At 42.1% G+C, this 22,880-nt stretch overlaps 1 protein-coding gene and 1 long non-coding RNA gene across 3 annotated transcripts in view; one reads left to right on the forward strand and one right to left on the reverse strand.

Moving 5' to 3' along the window:
- The window catches only part of ITGA8 (integrin subunit alpha 8), a 190,094-nt gene that overhangs the window by 98,570 nt on the left and 68,644 nt on the right, over nt 1-22,880 (forward strand). The window contains exons 14-17 of the mRNA XM_058681828.1: nt 13,253-13,298; nt 14,940-15,047; nt 22,186-22,241; nt 22,658-22,812. Of these exons, the coding sequence (XP_058537811.1) occupies nt 13,253-13,298; nt 14,940-15,047; nt 22,186-22,241; nt 22,658-22,812 (365 nt within the window). The remainder of the gene's footprint in view (nt 1-13,252; nt 13,299-14,939; nt 15,048-22,185; nt 22,242-22,657; nt 22,813-22,880) is intronic.
- LOC131483555 (uncharacterized) lies at nt 10,128-17,173 on the reverse strand. Of its 2 annotated transcripts, none has more exons than XR_009247767.1 (3): nt 16,510-17,173; nt 14,606-14,997; nt 10,128-10,598 (listed from the first exon to the last, which is right to left on the reverse strand). It is a non-coding gene; the product is annotated as an uncharacterized LOC131483555 (long non-coding RNA). The 2 variants fall into 2 exon arrangements; XR_009247766.1 differs by having other exon boundaries at nt 14,825-14,997; nt 16,510-17,165.

The raw sequence follows: 22,880 nt of genomic DNA on the forward strand, positions 1-22,880 counted from the left end.
TTTTGGGACAGAGAGAGACAGAGCATGAACGGGGGAGGGGCAGAGAGAGAGGGAGACACAGAGTCGGAAACAGGCTCCAGGCTCTGAGCCACCAGCCCAGAGCCCGACGCGGGGCTCGAACTCACGGACCGCGAGATCGTGACCTGGCTGAAGTCGGACGCTTAACCGACTGCGCCACCCAGGCGCCCCTTTTTTTTTTTTTTTTTTTTTTTTTTTTTTTTTTTTTTTTTTTTTTTTAAATTTTTTTTTTTTAATTTTTATTTTTGGGACAGAGAGAGACAGAGCATGAACGGGGGAGGGGCAGAGAGAGAGGGAGACACAGAGTCGGAAACAGGCTCCAGGCTCTGAGCCATCCAGCTCTTCATTTCTTTATGTGGATCCAAGTTTCTGACTTATATCATTTCCTTCTTTCTAAAGAACTTCTTTTTAGTATTTATTGAAGACAGGATTATTATCAATAAATTCCCTCAATTCCTGTTTCCCTGAGAAGGACTTTTTTTCTCCTTCACTTTTGAACTGAATTTTGAGGGATAATTTTGCAGGGTAAAGAATTCTAGGTTGGTGGGGGGGGGGGGTTTCTCTTAAGATTTCAAGTATTTCACTTCATTCTCTTCTGGTTTGCATGGTTTCTGGAGAAAAGTTGGATGCAATGCTATCTTTGCTCCTCTATAAGTAAGGTATTTCCCCCTCTGGCTTCTTTCAGAATTTTTTTCTTTATTTTCTTATTTTATTTATTTTTGTTGTTGTTGTTATTTTCTGTAGTTTGAAAGTAATATGCACAGGTGACCTATTTTGCCATTTATCCTTCTCAGTGTTCTCTGAGCTTCCTGGAACTTTGATTTCAAGAAAATTTTCATCATTATCATTTGAACATTTCTTCTATTCCTTTCTTTCTTCTCTTTCTGGGATTTCCATTCATTATCATTTGAACATTTCTTCTATTCCTTTCTTTCTTCTCTTTCTGGGATTTCCATTCATTATCATTTGAACATTTCTTCTATTCCTTTCTTTCTTCTCTTTCTGGGATTTCCATTATGCATATGTTACACCTTTTATAGTTGTCTCACAGTCCTTGGATATTCTGTTCTGTTCTTTTCCACTCTTTTTTCTCTTTGCTTTTCAGTCTGAGAACCGTCCAGCTCAGATATCTCCCCTGCTGTGTAGAGGTTACTAATAAGTCCATCAGAGATATTCTTCATTTCTGTTACAGTGTTACTGATCTCTGTCATTTCATTTTGGTTCTTAGAGTTTCCATCCTCCAGCTTACCTTGAGCAGCTGTTCTGTATGCTCTCTGTTTCGTCCATCAGAGCCCTTAGCATATTAAACCTAGTTATTTTAAATTCCAAGTCTAATCATTCCAACATCCCTGCCATATCTGAATCTGGTTCTAAGGCTTGCTCTTTCTGTCTCCTCACTGTATTTTTTGCCTTTTAGCTGTGTCTTGTAACATTTTGATTACTGGGCATGATATGCTGAATAAAAGGAACTGCTATAAACAGGCCTTAGCGACGGGATGGTAGGTGTTGGGGGAGGGGAAGTGTTTTATAATCTCGTGATTAGGTTTCAGTCTTTTAGGTCACAGCCTCTGGACTGTGAAATTTATACATGCTTCTTAGCCCCACCCCCCTCCTTTTATGTTGAGCAGAATGTCAAGAGTGGGTTGGAGTTAGTATTTCTCTTCCCCCAGCTCAGTTAGGCTCTGATAATATCCCAGCAGGTTCGGCTCTGGTTTAGTTTTTCCTGAGGGCAGACCTTGCTAAGAATGAAGCATATATCTGGGTGCTTGGGTGGCTCAGTCATGATCCAACTTAGGCGCTGGTCATGATCTCCTGGTTCATGAGTTCAAGCCCTACATCAGGCTCTGAGCTGAGCTGTCCTGACAGCTCAGAGCCTGGAGCCTGCTTTGGATTCTGTGTCTCCCTCTCTCTCTGCCCCTCCCTGCTCATGGTCTCTCTCTCTCTCTCTCTCAAAAACAAATAAACATTAAAAAAAATTTTTTAAAGAATGGAGCATGTGTCTCCCCTCCCCCCTGCCAGAAGCGTAAAGGGATTTTTCCTCTAATATTTACTGTGAGAACCTGGTAGAGACACAGGAGATAAAACTCACTAAGGTGTACCTCCCCCCACCCCCCAGTGACTGGGTCCCCCCACCCCCAGAGTTTTTAGTCTGCGGAGTCCTCCACACTGGGCCTCCAGCAATTCATCGGCTGCTGGTCAGGTTTCTGCATCCCGGCCCTGGCTCCCAAGGCAGCTGCTGTTCCAGTAGGCGGTTCGCTGTATCTGCCTGTCAGTTTCTCCACTTCTGCACAGCTCTTTGCCCTGTGACGTCACTTCTCTTGTGGCTATCAGAAGAGCTGTTGGTTTTTCCAATTTGTTCAGCTTTTTTTTAAATTTTTTTAAATGTGTATTTATTTTTGAGAGACAGACAGAGCGTGAGCCAGGGAGGGGCAGAGAGAGGGGGAGACACAGAATCCGAAGCAGGCTCCAGGCTCCGAGCTGTCAGCACAGAGCCTGACGCGGGGCTCGAACTCCCGAACCGTGAAATCATGACCTGGGCCGAAGTCCGACGCCTAACTGACCCAGCCACCCAGGCGCCCCCAGTTTATTCAGCTTTTGACTTGTTGTTAGGATGGGGTAGTGACTTCCAAGCTTCGTCTGTGCCAGACCAGAAAGGGGAGAAGCTGGCTTCTTTATGAAACCCAGGGCAACAGTAAATATGACAGGATATCATTTATATTTGATCTTATTTGTAGAGATATAGCTAATAAAAACTTGATGCCTTACCACGGTTCCTGTCATGGGCGGGTGGAAGGGGGGCAGGATGTGGAGAGCAGGAGGAAGTTCTCCCAGACTTAGAACCTCTGCATTATTTCTGACCTCCCACTGCATGTTCTTTCTGCAAGTCATTTTTGATTTATTAATATGTGATTTAAAATCCATATTTCAGAGTCATTCACTTAAGCATCCCTTCTGTCTTTATGCACCCTGGACATTTTCCCGGGAGTTCACTTCCCACTTACGAACTCGGTTCAAAAGTCACTTCCTTAGAAGTCTTCCCTGACTGTTGACTTTCTCTTAAGAACACTTATTTCTGATTGGAAGTACACATGTGTGCGATTATTTGATAAATATCTATTTCACCCACTACACTGGACCCTGTATTAGGTGAGGGCGAGCACTGGTTTGGATTTGCTCACTGTGGAGTCTCTTGTGCCCAAGGCAGTGGCTGACACGAAAAGGCACCTAGTAAATATGTGTTCAATGAATGAATGAGAGAATCACTCAATCAATCAATCAGTTTTCTCATAGCCACACACCTTGGCACACACACTATTGCCCTGACCATTACCTTCCAGCTCCACTTAGATCCAGTAAACGATTTTATTCCTGTGCGGAATGAGAATGGAAATGTACAGAGAGATGATGAGCCCCTTTAGAATAAACCTTGACATCCTCTCCTGGGATCACGGCAAGCCTGATTCAAGTGGTGCCCTCATTCTTGACAAGCAGAACCCTTGACCCTAGTTCTGTATTTGCTGGACATTTGACTACCACTTGCTGTTCCAACTGCTAAGCCAGGAGAACCAGTAGCCAGCATGATAGAAACCTCAGCAAACCGGAGTCAGGGTCATTATCACCTCTGTAGCCTGGGACATACCACTTACACGTCTCCTAACCATGGCTTCTCCACCACTCAAGACTGTCGTGAAGACAGTTTGCAAACTGTGAAGGCCTCTACGTAGTCGATTGTTGTTATTTCTTAACACACTCACCAAACAGAGGTGGGAGGGATGGGGATCTAGCTCTAAGGCAGAGATCCAGGCTTTTTGAGCCAGACCTACGCCTTTGCCTTAAGGTGATGACTTAGGTAACTTATGCCTAAAGCCTCCTAACAAGAAGGGGTGAGAAATTTTCAAAATAACTAACACGAGCAAAATCCTTCTCAGTACCTTCTCTTTGCCAACATTGCTCATGTGATGCTCCTCTTTCTATGTGGCCATCATTTCACATTTCCTTACTGACATTTTCCCATGGTGACATTACTAATAGCTGGTTTCCTAAAAACTATCAACCCTGACGGAAATTCACGAGAGCATGAAGGTACAACAGAAAGCTCAGGGTCTGGCCAGCCCTCAAGCTAAATGGTGAAGTAGGTGAAGCTCACTGGGGGGATGTTCAGCCCTTCTCATCCCCCTCTTCCTTTTCTTTCTGTCTCCAATCACTCCTCCACACCAGCTACAGAAACATACACTCTTTCCTTTCCTCAAATGTGTGGTGGGGAAGGAGCTAACACTCTCTTTCTTATCAGGATATAAGTGACCTGGGGAAGTGGGTCACACCCAGGAACTCTGACTTAGAGGGCACTGGCCTGCCTTTTTAACAAGTCCCCTCAGAGAGATGGCTGACAGACTACAGGTGCCTCACGGGCAAGGAATGTGTCTTCTTGCCCTCTGCTGAATCTTTGGTAGCAAGGACAGGACTGGGCTCATGGCAGGTGTTCAATAGCAAGTCTGAATGAGGGAACCACTGCATAAATGTTCTCTTCTTCCCCTCCTACTTCCCTTGCAACTCTATAAATGTGTATCTTAGTGTATCAGTTTGCTATGGTGGCCATTACAATGTACTACGTGCTAGGGGACTCAAACTATAGCAATTTATTTCCTCGTGGTTCTGGAGACTACAAGTCCAAGATCAAGGTGTAGGTAGGGTTCATTTCTTCTGAGGCCTCTCTCCTTGGCTTTTAGATGACCGTCTTCTCTCTGTGTCCTCACATGGTCTGCCCTTTCACTGTGCCTGTGCCCAAATTTTCTTATAGGACACCAGACAGATTAGATTAGGGCCCACCCTCGTGACCTCCTATCAATTTAATTACTTCTTTAAAGACCCAAAAAAAGTCACACTCTGAGGTACTGGGGGTTAGGACCACAACACGTAAACTCTAACAATTAGCGAACTTATAAAGCCTCACAAGGTTTGGATCCTAGACTTCTATCCATCAGGCTGCATGTGGGGCCAGTGCCTTATGAGATACCACACTCTTCTGGAGACTGTGAAATCACTCCCAATCGGCAGCCACTTATAAATGGGACTGGTCCTAAAGAAACAGACTTTTCTCCAAGACTTTTAGCAACTGACTGGACGGCACACATATTGTTAACGTGGCCACACCAGGGATAAAGTGAAACGCCTTTGATTCGGTGACAGAACGCAACGAGTAAAACATCAAGCAACAGCGGAGGGAAAAAGGTGATCCTTGCTGCCCCAAGAAGCCAGTAATGTTTGGAACACTGTTTTCATAAGACAGACTCATCATTTGATATTTCACTCTTATTTTTTTGTGGGACTCTTTTTTGAAAAAAGGAAAATAAACTCTCCGTAAATTAGAATGTTGCAACCCAATACTGCATTCCAGCTCATAAATGTTTTTGTCCAGAGTTCATTTGGAAGCATTTCAGACAGATTGTTAGGATTATTACTTTCTGGGATAAAACCAAGCAATTTTTTTTTTCAGGCATTTCTTCCTCAACTCATAACCTCCCCTCTCAGTAATATTTTGCATGTTGCAATAAAAAAGCAAGGAAGAAAGGCAGCCTCTGTCTATTTTTAGATTAACACATTTGCCAAACTCGAGGAGACTTATCTTAATGCCTGCTTCCCGCAGACATGAGCTGTTTCTCTAGTGCTAAACGCTGAAGCCAATTTCATAACCTATTTACAAGTCAACATTGCCATATTTACTCGCCACCTTTGACCCCATCATTTTATACATCATCTGTAATCCCACCGTTTCTCTGAATGGCGTCCTTGTAGGAAAATGAGGAGAGCCTGGGCGGGGCCGGGTATACAACTCTATTGGACAACCTCCATTCGTCTTGGGGACACTTGCACGCTGTGGGGAGGGCTTAGCAGAGATGGAGCCTGGACAGTGAGGACAGTGAGGAGAAGGGCCTGGAGGGGATGTTGGGAGCTGTGAGCATCACTTAATGCTACGACAGCAGCCAGAAGTCTTTGAACCAAGAGCTCAGACAGCTGAGTGACAGAGGTAAGCAAGTCGCAGGCCTGAGTCTGGGTAAGTCAGGAAGAAAGGCAGAAACTGGCCGTCCCAGAGTGAGGGCAAGGGGAGATAGAAACTCTGTAGGAGCAAGGCTGAATGACAGGCAAGGGAGAGGCCTGGACAGTAAAACAGAGCACGGGAGGCACAGTCATGGGACCCCAACCAACTCTACGGAGCTCGTGGCTTTCTCGAACCACGAGAACGTCGAAGATTTTGCCAGACACCCATCAGAGAACAGTGACTTGCCCAGAGCCATTAGGAAACCAGTGGCAAGATGAACTGGAGTCTAGAATTCCCAATTTTTTACCTTCCGCTCAGTGATTTTCCACTTGAATTAAAACACTGCTTTATAAGAGAGATTCAAGGATGTGAGAGAGATTCAACAAGACAATTTACAAATCAAAACCAAAATCCTGTATACGCAAGTTTAGAGTGATCTTCCCCACACGGGAAACAACTCAAGTGTCCCCTAGACGGGGATGGCCAAACTCCAGGCCACCCACACAGTGGAATACTGCTCAGCAATAAAAAGGAATGGACTCATGACACAGCATGGTGGGTGACTCTCGTAGGCACCAAGCTGAGTGAAAGAAGCCACACCCAGAAGGCTACACACTGTACGTTTCCATTTCTCTGACATTCTGGAAAACAGATTAGTGGATGCTGGGGCTGCGGGTGGGGTGGGTTTGGTGACAGGCAGCACAGGCGACATTGTAATGGAACAGTTCTATGCCTTGATTATGGTGGTGGTTATATGGCTGGATGCATTTATCAAAGCTCTTGGAACACGATTGCTTAGAAAGGAGGCAATTACTCTAGGAAAAATATACCTTAATTTGAAAAAAAAATTAAAGAGAGAAAAAATGGCCTGTAGATGTGCTGCTGGGACACAATATGGTAGAACAGGAAATGGATCAGCTCTGCAGCCAGACTGCCTGCGTTTAAAACTTGACCTTGTCACGTACTGTATTCAGCTTCTCTGTATCTCATTTTCCTCATTTCGAAATGGCAATAATTAAAGGATGCATCTCTTGGAGTTATTGCAGCAAAGGAATTTGTATCTTTAAAGTGTTTATGGGGACGCCTGGATGCTCAGTCAGTTAAGCACCCGACCTCGGCTCAGGTCATGATTTCGCGGTTCATGTGTTCAAGCCCCACATGGGGCTGTGTGCTGACAGCTCGGAGCCTGAAGCCTGCTTCGGATTCTGTGTCTCCCTCTCTCTCTCTGCCCCTCCCCTGCTCACAGTCTGTCTCTCTCTCTCAGAAATGAACATTAAAAAATTTTTTTTAAATAATAAATAGTTTATAAAGTTAGCTTATGTCTGACACATCTCTGCACAATTGTCCAATATATCCTCAGGAGATATATATATATATATATATATATATATATATATATATATATATATATATTCCTGGAAGTGCAAATGCTGGGTCAAAAGTTTGCATTGTCACAGCCCTCTGCAAACTACCTCCCAAGAAAATCGTGCCCGTTTACCCTCCCTCCCACAGACAGCATGACTTCAGTCCTTTGCTCTCCACCCATCACTGCCTGCTACTAACCTTTCATATCTTCCAATCAAAAGGTCAGAGTGATACCTCATTGTCCCTTTCCTTTGGATGCCTTTGCTGACGAATGAGGCTGAACATCTTTTTATAGATTTGTTGGTTATAGCTATTTATCTTTATGTACATTGCCTCTTTACGGTCTTTTTACTAGAATATTTATAGCTTTATTATTAATTTCTATGGGTGTAGTATGAATTGGGGTTAATAATAACTACTATGTATTTTTCACTCCATGCCAGACATTCTTGTAAGCATTGAAAAATACTCACATTTGATCAAGCATATACATTGTAAACATCTTCTCCTGTTTCTTTTGACCCTGCTTCGATTTTTTTTTGCAAAAGAATTTACACTTTCAAATTCCTTTGTGATTCCCACATTGTTTTGGTCACGTTTGAGGAAGCCTTCTCTCTTGAGTAATTGTAATCTTTTTATACAACTATTGGTTGTATGTTCCCATATTTCTCAATTGTCTGGAAGTTATCATTTTTTAAGTTTATTTATTTTGGGGGGCGGGGATGAGACAGAAAGAGTAGGGGAGGGGCAGAGAGAGGGAGAGAGAGAATCCCAAGCAGGCTCTGCACTGTGGGCACAGAGCTGGACGCGGGGCTTGAACCCACAAAGTGTGAGATCATGACCTGAGCTGATACCAAGAGTCCGACACTTAACTGACTGAGCCACCCAGGCTCCCCCCCCTCCTTTTTTTTTTTCATTTTTTTTAAGTTTATTTATTTATTTTGAGACAGATGGAGAGAAAGTATGCTTGGAAGCTCTTTATGGCAATTCTCATTGTGCGGAATTATTCTAAAATAGTAAATGCTTCTTAATTCCAAACCATAAAAAGAGTGGTCTGATGGCATTTTCGTAAGCATTGGTACATTCTTCAACAAGATGAGTGTGGGAAGGAAAAGTGAGAAGGTGGCTGGTAAGAGGCTCACGTCTTGTGAAATGGTGGCACTTGGACGGCCAAGAGGACTTCTACTAAAGGATTCTGGGTGATCCTTTAACACAGCAGGGTCACTCCTCTTCCTGCTGTCTGCCCTCCCACCGACTCCCCTCTGTCCCCTCTAGGAAGTTTCCACTCCCTCCTGCCCACCTACACCCATACTCAAAACCAAGCTGATGTTTTCACGTAGAACGTCTTCCACCTCTAAAATTTCCTTCCAAGTACCACTTTAGAAGTTTGGCTCTTTTCTTCTTCCTCATTTAATAATCATAATTACGGAGAAATAAAATGCAAACCGGAGGTGTAATACATCTCCTACGACCTCACATTTTTAGGGTTATTTTTTCTTGCCAACTGATCCTGCATTCATGCTAATGTCCCCCTTCTTGTATCCTTAAAAGTACTCAGCTGTTTCATCAAAAGCCAAAAGGAAAATAAACTAAGTTTCTCAGGCAATGTGAGGTGATAACAAAGGACTCCAGCATTTTGGGAACAGTTTTGGATTAAGGGGAAAGAACCTATTTTAGTTGCCAGCTGTTTCTTCAAGAAAAAAAAAATGGCTGTGTCTCTATATAAAGAAAGGCAAAATTTTAAATTTGTTTTCAGAATCTGCCTCTAAGAAGTTTCTAGAAGAAAGGAGAATATCCATCACATAATAGTATAAGACCTGTTATCTCAAAGGGAGGAAGTTATGAATACAAGTGTCAGTACTCAAATTACTTTTTCTTCCAATTGTCCTTTAAATTCCTAAGCATGATGAGATTACACAAGGTTAAAAAAAATTATGTGTTCACATATATATGCATATATATATATATATATATAATATACACCCACATGTATATCTGTGTGGACATATATGTATGTATATACATACATATGTGTGTACATACATACACAAACATCAATATATGTATGTATATATAAGGATAATATGTGCATGTGTGAGTGTGTGTGTGTATATATACATATACACATATGTGGAAACTGCATAGTACTTTTTAAAACAAATCCCATATTTTGAAAGGACAAATCGGTTAGGAAAAAAATTGGAAGATCAGTTCTTCCCCCTACAGAGATCCCAGAATTTTAAGGTCCGGAGCCTAAATGTTTCCAGCCTTTTCCAGCAGGCACAATACCAAGATGGTGTCTCCAAAGGCAAACATACTTTCCTGGTAGATAACTGCTTTCTTGGTCTCTGAATAACTGTGGCCACATTCTCCTGAAGAAAATTGTGGCCTATTTTGCCAGTTAATTTATTCTTCCAGAGTAGTAAAATTCCCACCCTGAGGCACAGGAATGAATCAAAGTTCCTAAAGGAAAAGGCCTCTTGTTCATTACTGTCAGGACGGTGTTTCTCACCTTCTTGTCTACAACGATGATCTAGTCATGATGCAGCTTCTGTACCGCTTTCTGGAATTTTCTAGAATCTGGCTGGGGCTTCTGTGTGTGTGTGCGTGCATGTGCATGCGCACCTACACAAAACTCTAGCAGAACTTAACCGTTGTTTTCCATTACCTAGTCTGTTACACTTCTTCATCTCTCTTATCTTTAGTATATTATCTCATTATTACTTATTCTCCTAGTTCAAGCATTTATAAAGCCCCTGTTCCAAATCTGGCCCTGTACCTGGTGCTGTGCATCCCAAAATTATTTCTATCTTCATTTATTTCAACCTGTACCATCCCATGAAGTACTTGTCATGTGCAAGCCTGAAGAAAGATTCTTGCCTTGGAAGAGCTTCTAGTCTTATTTTCTTTGCCATTTCTGGACAGTCCGTTCTTAAAACCCATCTTTTATAAAATGTCTAATCTTGGCATATTAATATTTAACCTTATTTGGAGCCAAAAACAAAGCACACAATTCCTCTTGAGTCATTTTTCATAGTAGAACTCTCATCTGGTGTCATTTCAACAAATAGGGATCACCCTGAGGACCGTGTGGCCCACACTTGTCTGAATACTGGAGTCTGTATTTTCAAATCAGTAACTCTTTTTTCCTCTGACATAGCAGAAATGCACGGATATGCTAGAAAAGAAGGGAACAGAAAAAATATATGTGAAAATACTTGAAAAAGTTGAAATTCTGATAAAATTTTTAAAATTGGTAGACTCAGAAACTTTGGTTTCTGGCTTTCAAAGACTTGGATCCTTGGAAAAGGCTATTTTATTCCATGAGCCACAGTTGTCAAATGGTCTTTTTTCCTTTAAAAATTTTTTTTCTAATGTCTATTTATTTTTGAGAGAGCGAGGGAAGAGCAGAGAGAGGGGGACACCGAATCTGAAACAGGCTCCAGGCTCTGAGCTGTCAGCACAGAGCCTGACGCGGGACTCGAACTCATGAACTGAAAGATCATGACCTGAGCCGAAGTCGGACACCTACCCGACTGAGCCACCCAGGCCTCCAAATTGTCTTTTTTCTTTTAATCTGTGTCTTTTAATCTCACAAATAACAGAATCCTTTAAGACGACCTTCATTTCATGCATTAGCATGCACACTTTTTTAGATGCGGAGCTTTTGGAGTCTTGAGCCTATTATCTGAATCGGATTCTGTGGCTATAAAACACGAGGCATTTTGACTGTGGTTTTAACCTTGAAGATGTCGGAGTCCATTTCTTTTCTTTTTTTTTTTTTTTTATTTCAACGTTTTTTTTGTTTTTTTTTTTTTTAATTTTTATTTTTGGGACAGAGAGAGACAGAGCATGAACGGGGGAGGGGCAGAGAGAGAGAGGGAGACACAGAATCGGAAACAGGCTCCAGGCTCCGAGCCATCAGCCCAGAGCCTGACGCGGGGCTCGAACTCACGGACCGCGAGATCGTGACCTGGCTGAAGTCGGACGCTTAACCAACTGCGCCACCCAGGCGCCCCTTTTTTTTTTTTTTTAAACCAACATTTTTCACAAGAATTATTGTTGTCTTAGGTTGGGTTCTTCCAGCACTGACCTTAAGACAAGGATTGGAAAGCAAGCAGTTTATGTGAAAAGTGGTTCCAAGAAACGTTGCTAAGGCAGGAGGGAAGAGGGCCGTGGGAAGGGAGAACACCATAAAGATGCTTATGAAGCAGGTTGATTCGGTGGACAGCGGGAGCTGGGGACATGTGGGAGACGGGGCAGAAGATGCCTCAGAGTTATCCCACTGGAGGGGTGAGGAAGTGGGCGTCCCCAATTATCATCAGCATCCATCCATCATTAGCTGAGGGCTCAGGCCAGGGCACTTCCGTCCTCCAAGGGGAATCATCCCTGTTCACAGCCCCATGTTGCTCCTACATCCAGGAAAGGTGAGTGTCTACAAATCATTTTCCTGCAAAGTCCGTTAAACCCATTTAATTCCATGATCAGTTTTCCATATGGATCGGCCAGATACGTTCCCCTCCTTTTGTGTGTGTGTGTGGGGGGGGGGGGGGGTGTTTTCATTTCTGTTCTGCTAGGATTAACCACTTATGGTCTGAACTATTGCAAGTTTCCTTCTGTGGCCATTATTTCTACCAGGTCCCGTTTGCTCACATCGGCATCTAAATTTTGCTCCGCAGATTCAGCCACTGTCATTTTTATTTTTGTTTGGTTGCCCTCTACCAAGGATAACCATGATACATTAGACTTAGAAGCACAGACTGCTTTACCTGTGTATTAGCCGATCACTGGGATCAGTGTGAACATTACCCCTCAGACCACCTAAGCTTGTTCTATTACTCAGCACGGCCGTAGACCAGCCCCAGTGAATTCAGAGTTTCGCCTTTTTTTTTTTTAATTTTTTTTTAACGTTTATTTATTTTTGAGACAGAGAGAGACAGAGCATGAACGGGGGAGGGGCAGAGAGAGAGGGAGACACAGAACTGGAAGCAGGCTCCAGGCTCTGAGCCATCAGCCCAGAGCCCGACACGGGGCTCGAACTCCCGAACCACGAGATCATGACCTGAGCCGAAGTCAGACACTTAACCGACCAAGCCACCCAGGCGCCCCCATAGTTTCACCTTCTTAAGCCTCAATTTACTCACCTGCAAAACTGTGCTAATAATTATAGAGACTTCCTAACTTGTGGCAAGGAATCATTAAGGTCAACCCTTCAGAAGAATTCCTGGCCTAGAGGAAGTGTTCAACACGTGCTATTTATTACTACCAACGTTATTGTCATTTAAGATCGTGATAATGACACATCGGTTACTTCATAAACTACTAATCGCTTTGCCAAGAGGATACTCACCATCCACTCTATTCCTAAAGAGCGAATGGTTGTGTCAACCTGACAGTCAACATGTATCGCTTCATGGGTTATAGTACCTGCCTCACACGTGCTGGGAAGGAATGGGAAAACAATGTGTGTCACAAGCCTGGTACATACAGGCACTAAGCACCGGTTTTTTCCCCTTTTGCTTTCCTTCACACGTAGGCCTTAAGTCCAGAGGATGGGAGAAAGGGTGTTATGATGGATTTCTAAAGCACATTGAGAAAGTTGGCCTTCCTAAATCCAGAAGGGTACTGGTCTCTGTGTCCTCCTGGGTTACAGTGATGTTCCAGCATCCTTTCCAGAATGTCTTCAGGACGGTGCAGTTTGCCGCTCTCATTTGATGAGCTTCACTCTCTAACATCAGCATTTTGGGGTGCTAAATATGCTATTTATGATTATGAGCTAAGATTGTTTCTGTAAAGTGTGTGCATGTGTTTTGAGTTTTTGTCTTTTTTTAGATTTGATTGTAGGTGCCTTCGGAACAGGAAAAGTAGCTGTTTACAGGTACGTGCTTTGCAGTATGCAAGTGTTCTTTTCATTGTTTCTTTTTGCCTTACAGAGTACGTCCCAACTATTTATTTTGGAGAACATGTAGATGCTCTTTTTAAAGTTTGGAGGAATTTTTGCTCTCAATTGCTTTCCTTCATCTGTATTTTTTTGTTTATTTTTGAGAGAAAGAGAGAGAGATAGAGCGTGGGAGAAGCAGAGAGAAGGGGACACAGAATCTGAAGCAGGTTCCAGGCTCTGAACTGTCAGCACAGAGCCCGACGCGGGGCTCGAACTCAGGAACCCTGAAATCATGACCTGAGCCCAAGTCGGACGCTCAACTGACTGAGCCACCGGGCGCCCCTCATCTCTCTGTCTTTTTATTCTCATACCTTATGACCAGACTTCCAGCCCCTACTCACATAATGTTAAATTAAGATATGACTCTTAGGAGAACTTCTAAAACGATACGCTATGTTTGAATTTTTCTCTTTGCTTTGAAAACGCATTGAAAGGTGCTTATAGAGGAGGGCTCCCCGTGGGGAAAGATTACTATTTACCTGCCTCGCAGACTGACGCCTGGCCGCCAGGCTTCTCCCTCCCTCCCTGTCTTTCCTCATAGGTATTTGCCCCAGTGGTTGTCTAACTCCGGGCATGTCTTACTCGGTCTTACTATCTTGCTTTCTCAAGGCCTGGAGCTAACACAATCTTAAAAACAAAATTATGTAACAAAGTAGAGGTAAGGAGTGTAGGGTAAACTCCCGGTGGGGCCCATTGTGATAATCATGAACACACACTGTCCCAAGGCACGGCCCTCCCTCCTGTCAAAGGAAAACTTACCCAACGCGACATCATTTCTTGTTGTCATCTGGGGACTTGGCTCTTAGCTCTTGTATCTCGGAGCCCAGGTTCAAAACTTGCCCTGTCCCCTCCCCTAATGAGTTATTTGCGTCTCTGGTTAGCCTCACCTGGGTGGGTGGAACTCCATTTGCTCTACATTCCTCCCTCTCCTCAAATTTGGCCGAGCATTAGAACCACCTGGAGAGTTTGTTTAACATTCCTGTGACTGGCCCTGACCCCCTGAGGAGTTGATGCACTTCATCTGTGGTGGGGCCTGGACATATTACCTGTTTGGAAACTCCTGGAATGCTTACATTGTGCAGTCAGGATCGACAGCCACTGCTCTGCGTGAAGTCCAGAATGATCTTGTCAACCCACTCTTATGAGTTTAGCTAAATCTGCAAAGCTTGCATAGAACATTATCAATCAAAATAAAACACCATCAGCCCATAAGATGAGAGAATTTGCAAAACTCAAGTACTTACAGGCACGAGTGAAGGCAGAATGACGCATTTGCTCCGATAGGAATAGAGCAGATTCCAGAGAGGCAGTGCATGGCAATAGCACCAAATACCCTGAGCCCCCTCCATAAACAAAGCGAGTCTGTGAACACAGTTTTGCCTGATGGGGCCCATAGCATCCTTCATTTGGAGTCATGAGCGACGACATGTGTTTTAAGGTAATTAGTTAAGTCTGGAGCCCACCTGTTCATGCAGTGAGGCAAATTCTTGGCCTGAAGGCTGGGAACGTTGGCAGTGGTCCCTAGAAGTGCAGTGTTGTTCATGTGGCTCATCGAAACCTCTTGTTTCCTCCCTGCAGAGCAAGGCCAGTCGTGACTGTGGATGCCCAGCTTTTGCTGCACCCGATGATTATCAATCTGGAAAATAAAACATGCCAGATTCCGGAGTCTGTGTCACCTGTGGCCTGGTGAGTTAGTCCGCCGCTTCTCAAACTCCGCTGTGGATTCAAATCACCCGGGCATCTCGGGAAATGCAACTCCTGGGGTGCGGCCTGAGACTTTGCATTTCTGAAAAGCTCCAGTCAGATGTTGATGCCGTGGGTCTGCGCACCCAATCTGAGTGGCAAAGAGTTAGTCTTTCTGAATGGACGAAGAAAATGTGATGTGTATACATACATACACATTCCTGCTGTATACACATATGTGATATATTGCTACATGTACAAAATTACAATATATTACAATATACGCATATATATATGTATATATATATACGATAGAATATTACACAACTGTAAAAAAGGTTGAGATCTTGCCATTGGAGATGATATGAATGGGCCTAGAGGGTAATTAAGTCAGGCTGAGAAAGACAAATAGCACATGATTCCACTCGTAAATGGAATCGTTACAAGAAATGAACAAAGAAACAAAAAGCAGAATCAGAACTATAAATCCAGAGAACGACCCGATGGTCGCCAGAGGGGAAGCAGGTGGGCGTGTTGGACAAAAGGGGTGAAAGGGAGATGGCAACACGAGCCCCCAGTTACGGAACGAGTGAGTCACGGGAGTGCAAGCATAGCATAAGGAACGCAGTCAACAATATTGACCGTGAGAGCCGTGTAACGGGACACAAGGTAGCTCTACGCTGGTGAGCGTAACGTATCAACTTGTCAAATCGTGGAATCCTGTACCTGAAACTAATGTAACAGTGTGGCAGTGATGCTCAAGAAATGTGTTTTTTTAAGATAACGATATTCAGAGATATTGGCGAGGTAAGTAAGTATGATGAGGACAATGGTGGCAATATTTCTCAGCATGGGAGAAGAAAGGTACAAACACAGAAAGGAGGGAATTTAGAATATTTCTTGTGGTGCGAAGCTGGAATGGGAGGCCTGGATGCGAACTCGTGTTTTTCAACATATAGGGATAGAAATAAATACAGATAGAGAAAAAAAGAGAAGGATCTAGGACATAATGCTGATCTTTTGTTGTTAACCTGTCACCTGAAGGCTACTTCCCCAGTCTGCAGGCTCCAGGTGAAAGGAGAAACATAAAAACATTTGGGAAAATTCCCAGTGTAACAAATCTCGGTGATCTCTTTTGGATTCTTTGCATGCTGAAATAAATATTAACCGCACTGCAAATAGGAGAAAATACCTGGACTCTCATATTTGTGTATGCTTATGGAGACCCCTTTCCAGACATATATGTCTCTCTCTTCTGGTCAGGCTTTAGTGAAACTACTCAGTTTCCTGTGCTGAAAACACACGTCAGTTTCGTGATTTAGCACGCACAATTTGACAGGAGGTAGACATTATAAAGATAGTGATTTTCCTGCTCTAAACTCTGTGGTTGTGGCTGTGATCACATTATCAGGAATAGTAGTAAAATTACGGTTCCTTTGGTGGGCCAGAGGAGAACACAACTTACATGGCTTCTGGAAGTGTTCCTTCTCAATCTTGCCAGGCATCTGAAGGAAGTACAAATGGAATTCAGTTGTAACACGGCTTGGGAACATGTCACTTTGTTTCTCAGTATGTAGGTCCTCAAGGGTCAGAGGTCTGTCTTAATTGGGTAATGCCAACAGGGCATAGCCTCTGAAAAATCAACAAATACTTGGGAGTGTTTGAGATTTGCCCTCATTTTCCAGAAGGTGTGGTCGAACTCAGACAGTATGTTCAGTTCCTGAGAATTGTTAGAGGCACAACAAACCAGTGTTGACTCAGAGAACTTCTTTCCAGCCAGTCTCAGCATGTTGTTGATGGCCTTTTGACAGGAGCTCATACCAGAGTCAAAGCCATCGTGGGTGGAGGGTGGGGAGTGAGAGGGACCCTGAACAAGTCTTTGAAGAATGTCCTTTGCTGGGCAAAGGACTCTGCGAGGCATGCCCTCTCCTTTGCCAGTTTTTGGACAGAGCGGGGAAGTGCCCTGAGCACATTTTCAAAGGGTTTAAAACCATAAAATATTATAATGAAAACCTGATCTGAGAAAATATGTGAAAGAGTCAGCATCTATCCTTACCCTGGAGTGATTAACTGAAATGTTCTGTGGGAGCTACTTGGGCAAGAGTGTTAAGTCTTCAGTTCCCCAAAGAGTCTGGTGTTCTCCGGTTCATGGCTGAATGGACCCTAGGCTGGATTCTTTGAAGTATCTGTGTGTGGCACACTTTGATATAAAGTGTTGTTTTGAACTACGTCATTTTTTTAAAGGATTTTTAGGTGTTTTGTTTTGTTTTGTTTTTAAATAAGAGACGTGTGGGTGGCTCAGTCAGTCCAACTCTTGGTTTCCTGGCTCAGGTCATGATCTCAGCGTTCGTAGGTTCGAGCCCCTGCATCAGGTTCCACGTGGTGCCTGCTTGGGATTCTTTCTTTTCCCCTCTTCCTTTACCCTGTTCATGCTGGCGTCTGCCCTCTCTCTCTCTCTCTCAAAATCAAGAAATAAACTTAAAAATAAATAAACAAATAAATAAATTAAATATAAGTATTTTTTAACAGAGATGGGGTCTGTTTGGTTTTATGGAAAGGGTATTACTTTATTATATTTATTATATATTTATTATACGTATATGCTTATATATATTTATTTATTATGTAAAAGAACATATTTCTTTTCATGAGCCATTTTCCTTATTGCACTACATCATATTAAGGTAAAATGCAATTTGTTATGTGGGAAAATGCATAGGATATGTCTTTATAATTATGTATTTCATCCTATTGCATGCATTCTCTGCAAAACATTTCATTTTCACATGCAAAAATTTGGAATTAATGGTGCCTCAGAGTACTAGAAGATGCAAGTTAACAGCTGGCTCAGTCTAGAATGTGTTTCTCTGACACTTTGTAAGTTTATTTTAGGAATTTAGGTCAGTATTTCCAAAATAATTGACAGGCATTTGTTGATGTGCTTTCTTGTAGTTTTGTCTGTATGTGATCGAACTTTGTATTCTACATCTGAAAACTATTTGAGTGAACCCGGACTGGGAAATAGTCCTTCATGTCTGCCAATGTAAATTTCTCTGTCTTTCAAACAGCTGTGTCCTTTTATAAACGATCCGCTACTGGTATTTCTAAATTAGAAAAAAAAAATGGCACAACAAATATTAATAGTGTTACTAATCAATTAGAAAAATAAAAAGCATTTAGTAAGATATTTCATTTGATAAATGTAAAAGATCATCCCTATCCACTTTTCAAATCTGAGGAAACCTTTTCCAGTATGCCTACCTTTATGCAAAATCTGATATTTGCTGTCACTGAAATCGAATTAAATTGCGTAGGCTGAAAACTGAACTGCTTTGTACTTTTAAATCCTGTTTCACATCCGCCTCATTCTTTTTCCATCAAGCATGGCTACGCTCACCGTTATACCACAGCATCATTATTCCAACTGTACATCGGGTTGGGGCTGGTGTCAGCGAATTTATAACATATTGTCCGGCTTTCTGATATATGAGAAGCACTACAGACATCAGTTTCCTTTAGAACTTATGTGATGAGGGATCTGGGTTGATTTGTTGTCTTTGCTCCAATCAGACCTATTCAGACTAATGTACCATATTGGATGTGACCATAAATTCAAGTTTGCAGTTTTAACTCTAATTAATTATAGGTCACAGCTTTCCCTGAAAATGCAAGAGTACTTTATAATTAGGTGTAGACCGTGAGTGGACCACGGTCTGTTTATCTGTTTATCTGTTTTGGCAGATAAAACACATAGCGAATATATGTGTATGTTTATGTACAATATATAGTTTGCTAAATTCAGAGTGAATGCTTCAACAAAAACACTAATTCGAAATGATATATGGATTTCTATGTTTATTGTAGCATTATTTACAATAGCCAAGCTACCGAAGTGTCCATAGATGAATGGATAAGGAAGACAGGGTATAGATACACGGTGGAAATTACTCAGCCATAAAAGAATGAGATTCTGCCATTTGCAACAACATGGATGGACCCAGAGTGAAATAAGTCAGAGAAACACAAATAACATATGATTTCAGTCATACGGGGAACCTAAAAAACAAAGCAAATGCATCAACAAACAAAAAAACCCAGAAACAGATTCATACAGAGGACAAACAAGTGGTCGGCAGAGAGGAGGGAGGGACGGAGAGATAGGCAAAATAGGTGAAGAGGAAGAGGTACAGACTTCTAGTTAACAAAATAAGTAAGTCACAGCGATGAAAAGGACAGCAGAGGGAACAGAGTCCATCATTTTGTTGTAAGTTTGGTGGCAGATGGTAACTACACTTATCACAGTGACCACTGAGTAATGTATAGAGCTTTTGAATCACTGGGTCGTTCCCCTGGAACAAATAGAACACTGTATGTGATATTACTATATTACTGTATTACTGAAATATTACTATATTTCAGTAATAAAATTTTTCTAAATGTTTTATTTATTATAACTGGATGCCATTTTCTGACACCTGATAAAACTACGTCTTTTTAAAAATTTTTTAAGTAAGCTCCACACCCAGTGTGGGGCTTGAACTCAGGACCTGAGATCAAGCGTCTCATGGTCTAGGGACTAAGCCAGCTGGGTGCCTGGTAATAAAAATTTTCTTCAAAAGAATGAATACTTTTGTCCACTACTATAAAATTTTGAGGTTTTCCTTTTAGATCAGAACCAGGGGGCTTGGAACGTTTTGATTTGGTAACTCTTTTCTGTGAAAGACGTCTACAAACTAGCACATTTAGGTTGAGGTGCTACTAACAATAACTCGATCAGTTGTAGCAGTTATTTTAAACCTGTATAAAGATAGTTACAGGGGCGCCTGGGTGGCTCAGTCGGTTGAGCGTCCGACTTCGGCTCAGGTCATGATCTCACAGTCCGTGAGTTCGAGCCCGGCGTCGGGCTCTGGGCTGATGGCTCGGAGCCTGGAGCCTGTTTCCGATTCTGTGTCTCCCTCTCTCTCTGCCCCTCCCCCGTTCATGCTCTGTCTCTCTCTCTCAAAAATGAATAAAACGTTATGGGGCGCCTGGGTGGCGCAGTCGGTTAAGCGTCCGACTTCAGCCAGGTCACGATCTCGCGGTCCGTGAGTTCGAGCCCCGCGTCAGGCTCTGGGCTGATGGCTCGGAGCCTGGAGCCTGTTTCCGATTCTGTGTCTCCCTCTCTCTCTGCCCCTCCCCTGTTCATGCTCTGTCTCTCTCTGTCCCAAAAATAAATAAAAAAAAAAATGTTGAAAAAAAAAAAAATGAATAAAACGTTAAAAAAAATAAAAAAAAAAGAAAGTTACAGTCATCCAGTTAATGATTTGAAGGTAACAGAAAGGGGGAGTTAAGAATAACACTGACAGGTAACTGATACAATTCATAACTCGGCTGCTAACATCATTTGTCGATCAAATACCTCCTCGCAAAGAGACAGTCATGTTCACATTCATAGTTTCATTTATTACTTTTTCAAAAACTCCAGTGCTTTTGAAATCTTCATGTCAAACAAAATCCTATGTATAAAATTATTTTAATGTAGCTAAGTTGACAATCTCATTGTAAATAGGAATTTATCTTGTGAAAGTTAATAAACATTGTCTATGATTTTAACACACAGCCAAGTACTTCCCAAAAAAAAGTTGGACACAGAAAATATTTCAGTTTTGAAAGCCATACCTGCTGCAGAATTTAAAGATATGGTTAACCACTCATCTTTCTTAAATAATTCTAATTAAAGTCGAAGTGGGCTGGAATTTGTGATTTCTCTGGGGAAGGGGTACAAACACTTGTAATAGCAGAGACATCTCAGGAAACTATTGGCTTAATGGCATGTGGCAAATTATTTACCCTGAAGGGAGACATTGACTGAGGTCACGGTAGATAGATGAGTCCCAGATGTGACACATTTTCATTATATTTGACACAGGAAACTGACACATAATTAAAGTATGATTGGGGATTATTTACAGCTTTTGGATGCTGTAGAAATATTCAAATTATACTATAGTATTTTATTAATGAAAACATCAAGAGTGTCCTTAAATCATTGTTAAGTAGTCTCTTCTATTTTTACTTTCTTAGAAATGTGAAAAAGCCCCATTCCGAATGCTGGCTGTTAGGGCTTACCATTGTTCAGGAGGGACGTGAGCACATTGTGCAAAGCCAGGCAGAGACAACTGGCCATTTCTCATTCCCTCTTTGGCCACAGAACAGGTCCGAGTGCCGGTCATCCTACAAACCATGGCAGACATCTCTTTGGAGTTTAGGTCAATTTCCCAGCAAAACTATAAGGTGTTTCTTACGCACATCAACCCTCTTTTTATAGTCTCTCTACACCATATCATTGTGCCTACCCAGCTTGAGACAGCCACACTCAGCTCCTTATGTTCCTTCTCTCTCCCTGCCCTCTTGGAATGTCTCTGCCTCAAATTATACCCACACCCAGCAAGTTACCACCAGGTCCCCATCTCCTCCTAAGCTGGGTGGGGATGCGGGTTAATCATCCCATAGGGCTCCGTGCCTCTTAGGATTAACATGACTTTCAAAGTCCTGTTCCCCACAGATCAACCCAACCAGCCTCCCCTCCTCTAGCTTCCGGCCTTGCTCGAATGCACCAACCATACTGAATTTCCTCAGGTTCCTCAAATGGAGTCATGTTCTTGCTTATCTCCAGGCTCTATGACTGGCTGTTCCCCAGCTGCATTGACTAATTCTTCCCTCCCTGGCACATGGATGATATTCATTTGTATTTGTTGAATCAAAGCAGCCAGTAATTAACTAATCCAATGATTAAATCAGTTAGCTGCTAGTAATGCTTTAAAGTATTACCTTCCTATGTATTCATGTTAGTTGTCTTAATTGTATTATGGTCAACTGGTGAGATATATATATATATATATATATATATATATATATATATATATGTATATATGTATATGTATGTATGTATATATGTATATGTATGTATGTATATATGTGTGTATGTATGTATGTATTTTTTTACAAATACATGTATATTCAGTTAGTTGTGTGTGTGTATACTGAGAAGTATAAAGGAAAAATGATGTATTCATTTGACCTGGGGTGAGGTGAAGTAAGATTTCTATTTCAGATTCAAAATGTTATTAACCAATACATTATTGACTATTATTTTCCGTAGCTTTTCTTTAAAAGTATGTGCTTCAGTAGCGGGCCAGAGCATTTCAAATACAATAGGTGAGCATGTTTTCATTTTTACACTCCTATGCTACACTGAGAAAAGTTAACAATAAACGTTCCTCTGCAGACCCTATAAAACTTCCAATGAGCCCGTTTCTAATATTAAGATTTCTACTGTATATATGGAAACCTCTCTGTAAATATTCCTTGAGTAATTGGTGTTAATATTATCTATAAAAACAGATACCATCATGGGGGAGGGGGAAGTGACTGTGTCAAACCATTACAAAACAAGTTTCATAGCTTGGGGAGTATTTTATAAAACTTTTGCAGCTCGTGTATTTGTTTTTGATCCCAACTATGAAAACAATGTTTTCTGAATAAGCAAGTGGAAATAGAAATTCATTTGAGCACTGCATTCACTGAATACTTTGCCTTTCCTGATTATATTTGCTCTATTTTCTGTCCCTTAGGCCTGACCACCGAGGTATACTTGGATACTCTGAAACAAAAAGGAGCCGTCAAACGCACACTTTTCCTTGACAACAATCAGTCACATTTCATTTTCCCTCTCACCATCAAGCGGCAGAAATCCCTCCAATGCCAGGACTTTGTCGTTTACCTCCGAGTGAGTGTTCCAGAATCACCCTTCTGGCCTCCTAACGTTCAGACTCCAATTCCAACCTTTCTTCTCTA

Source organism: Neofelis nebulosa, chromosome 8 (genome assembly GCF_028018385.1).
Source record: "Neofelis nebulosa isolate mNeoNeb1 chromosome 8, mNeoNeb1.pri, whole genome shotgun sequence".
Taxonomy (NCBI): Eukaryota; Metazoa; Chordata; class Mammalia; order Carnivora; family Felidae; genus Neofelis; species Neofelis nebulosa.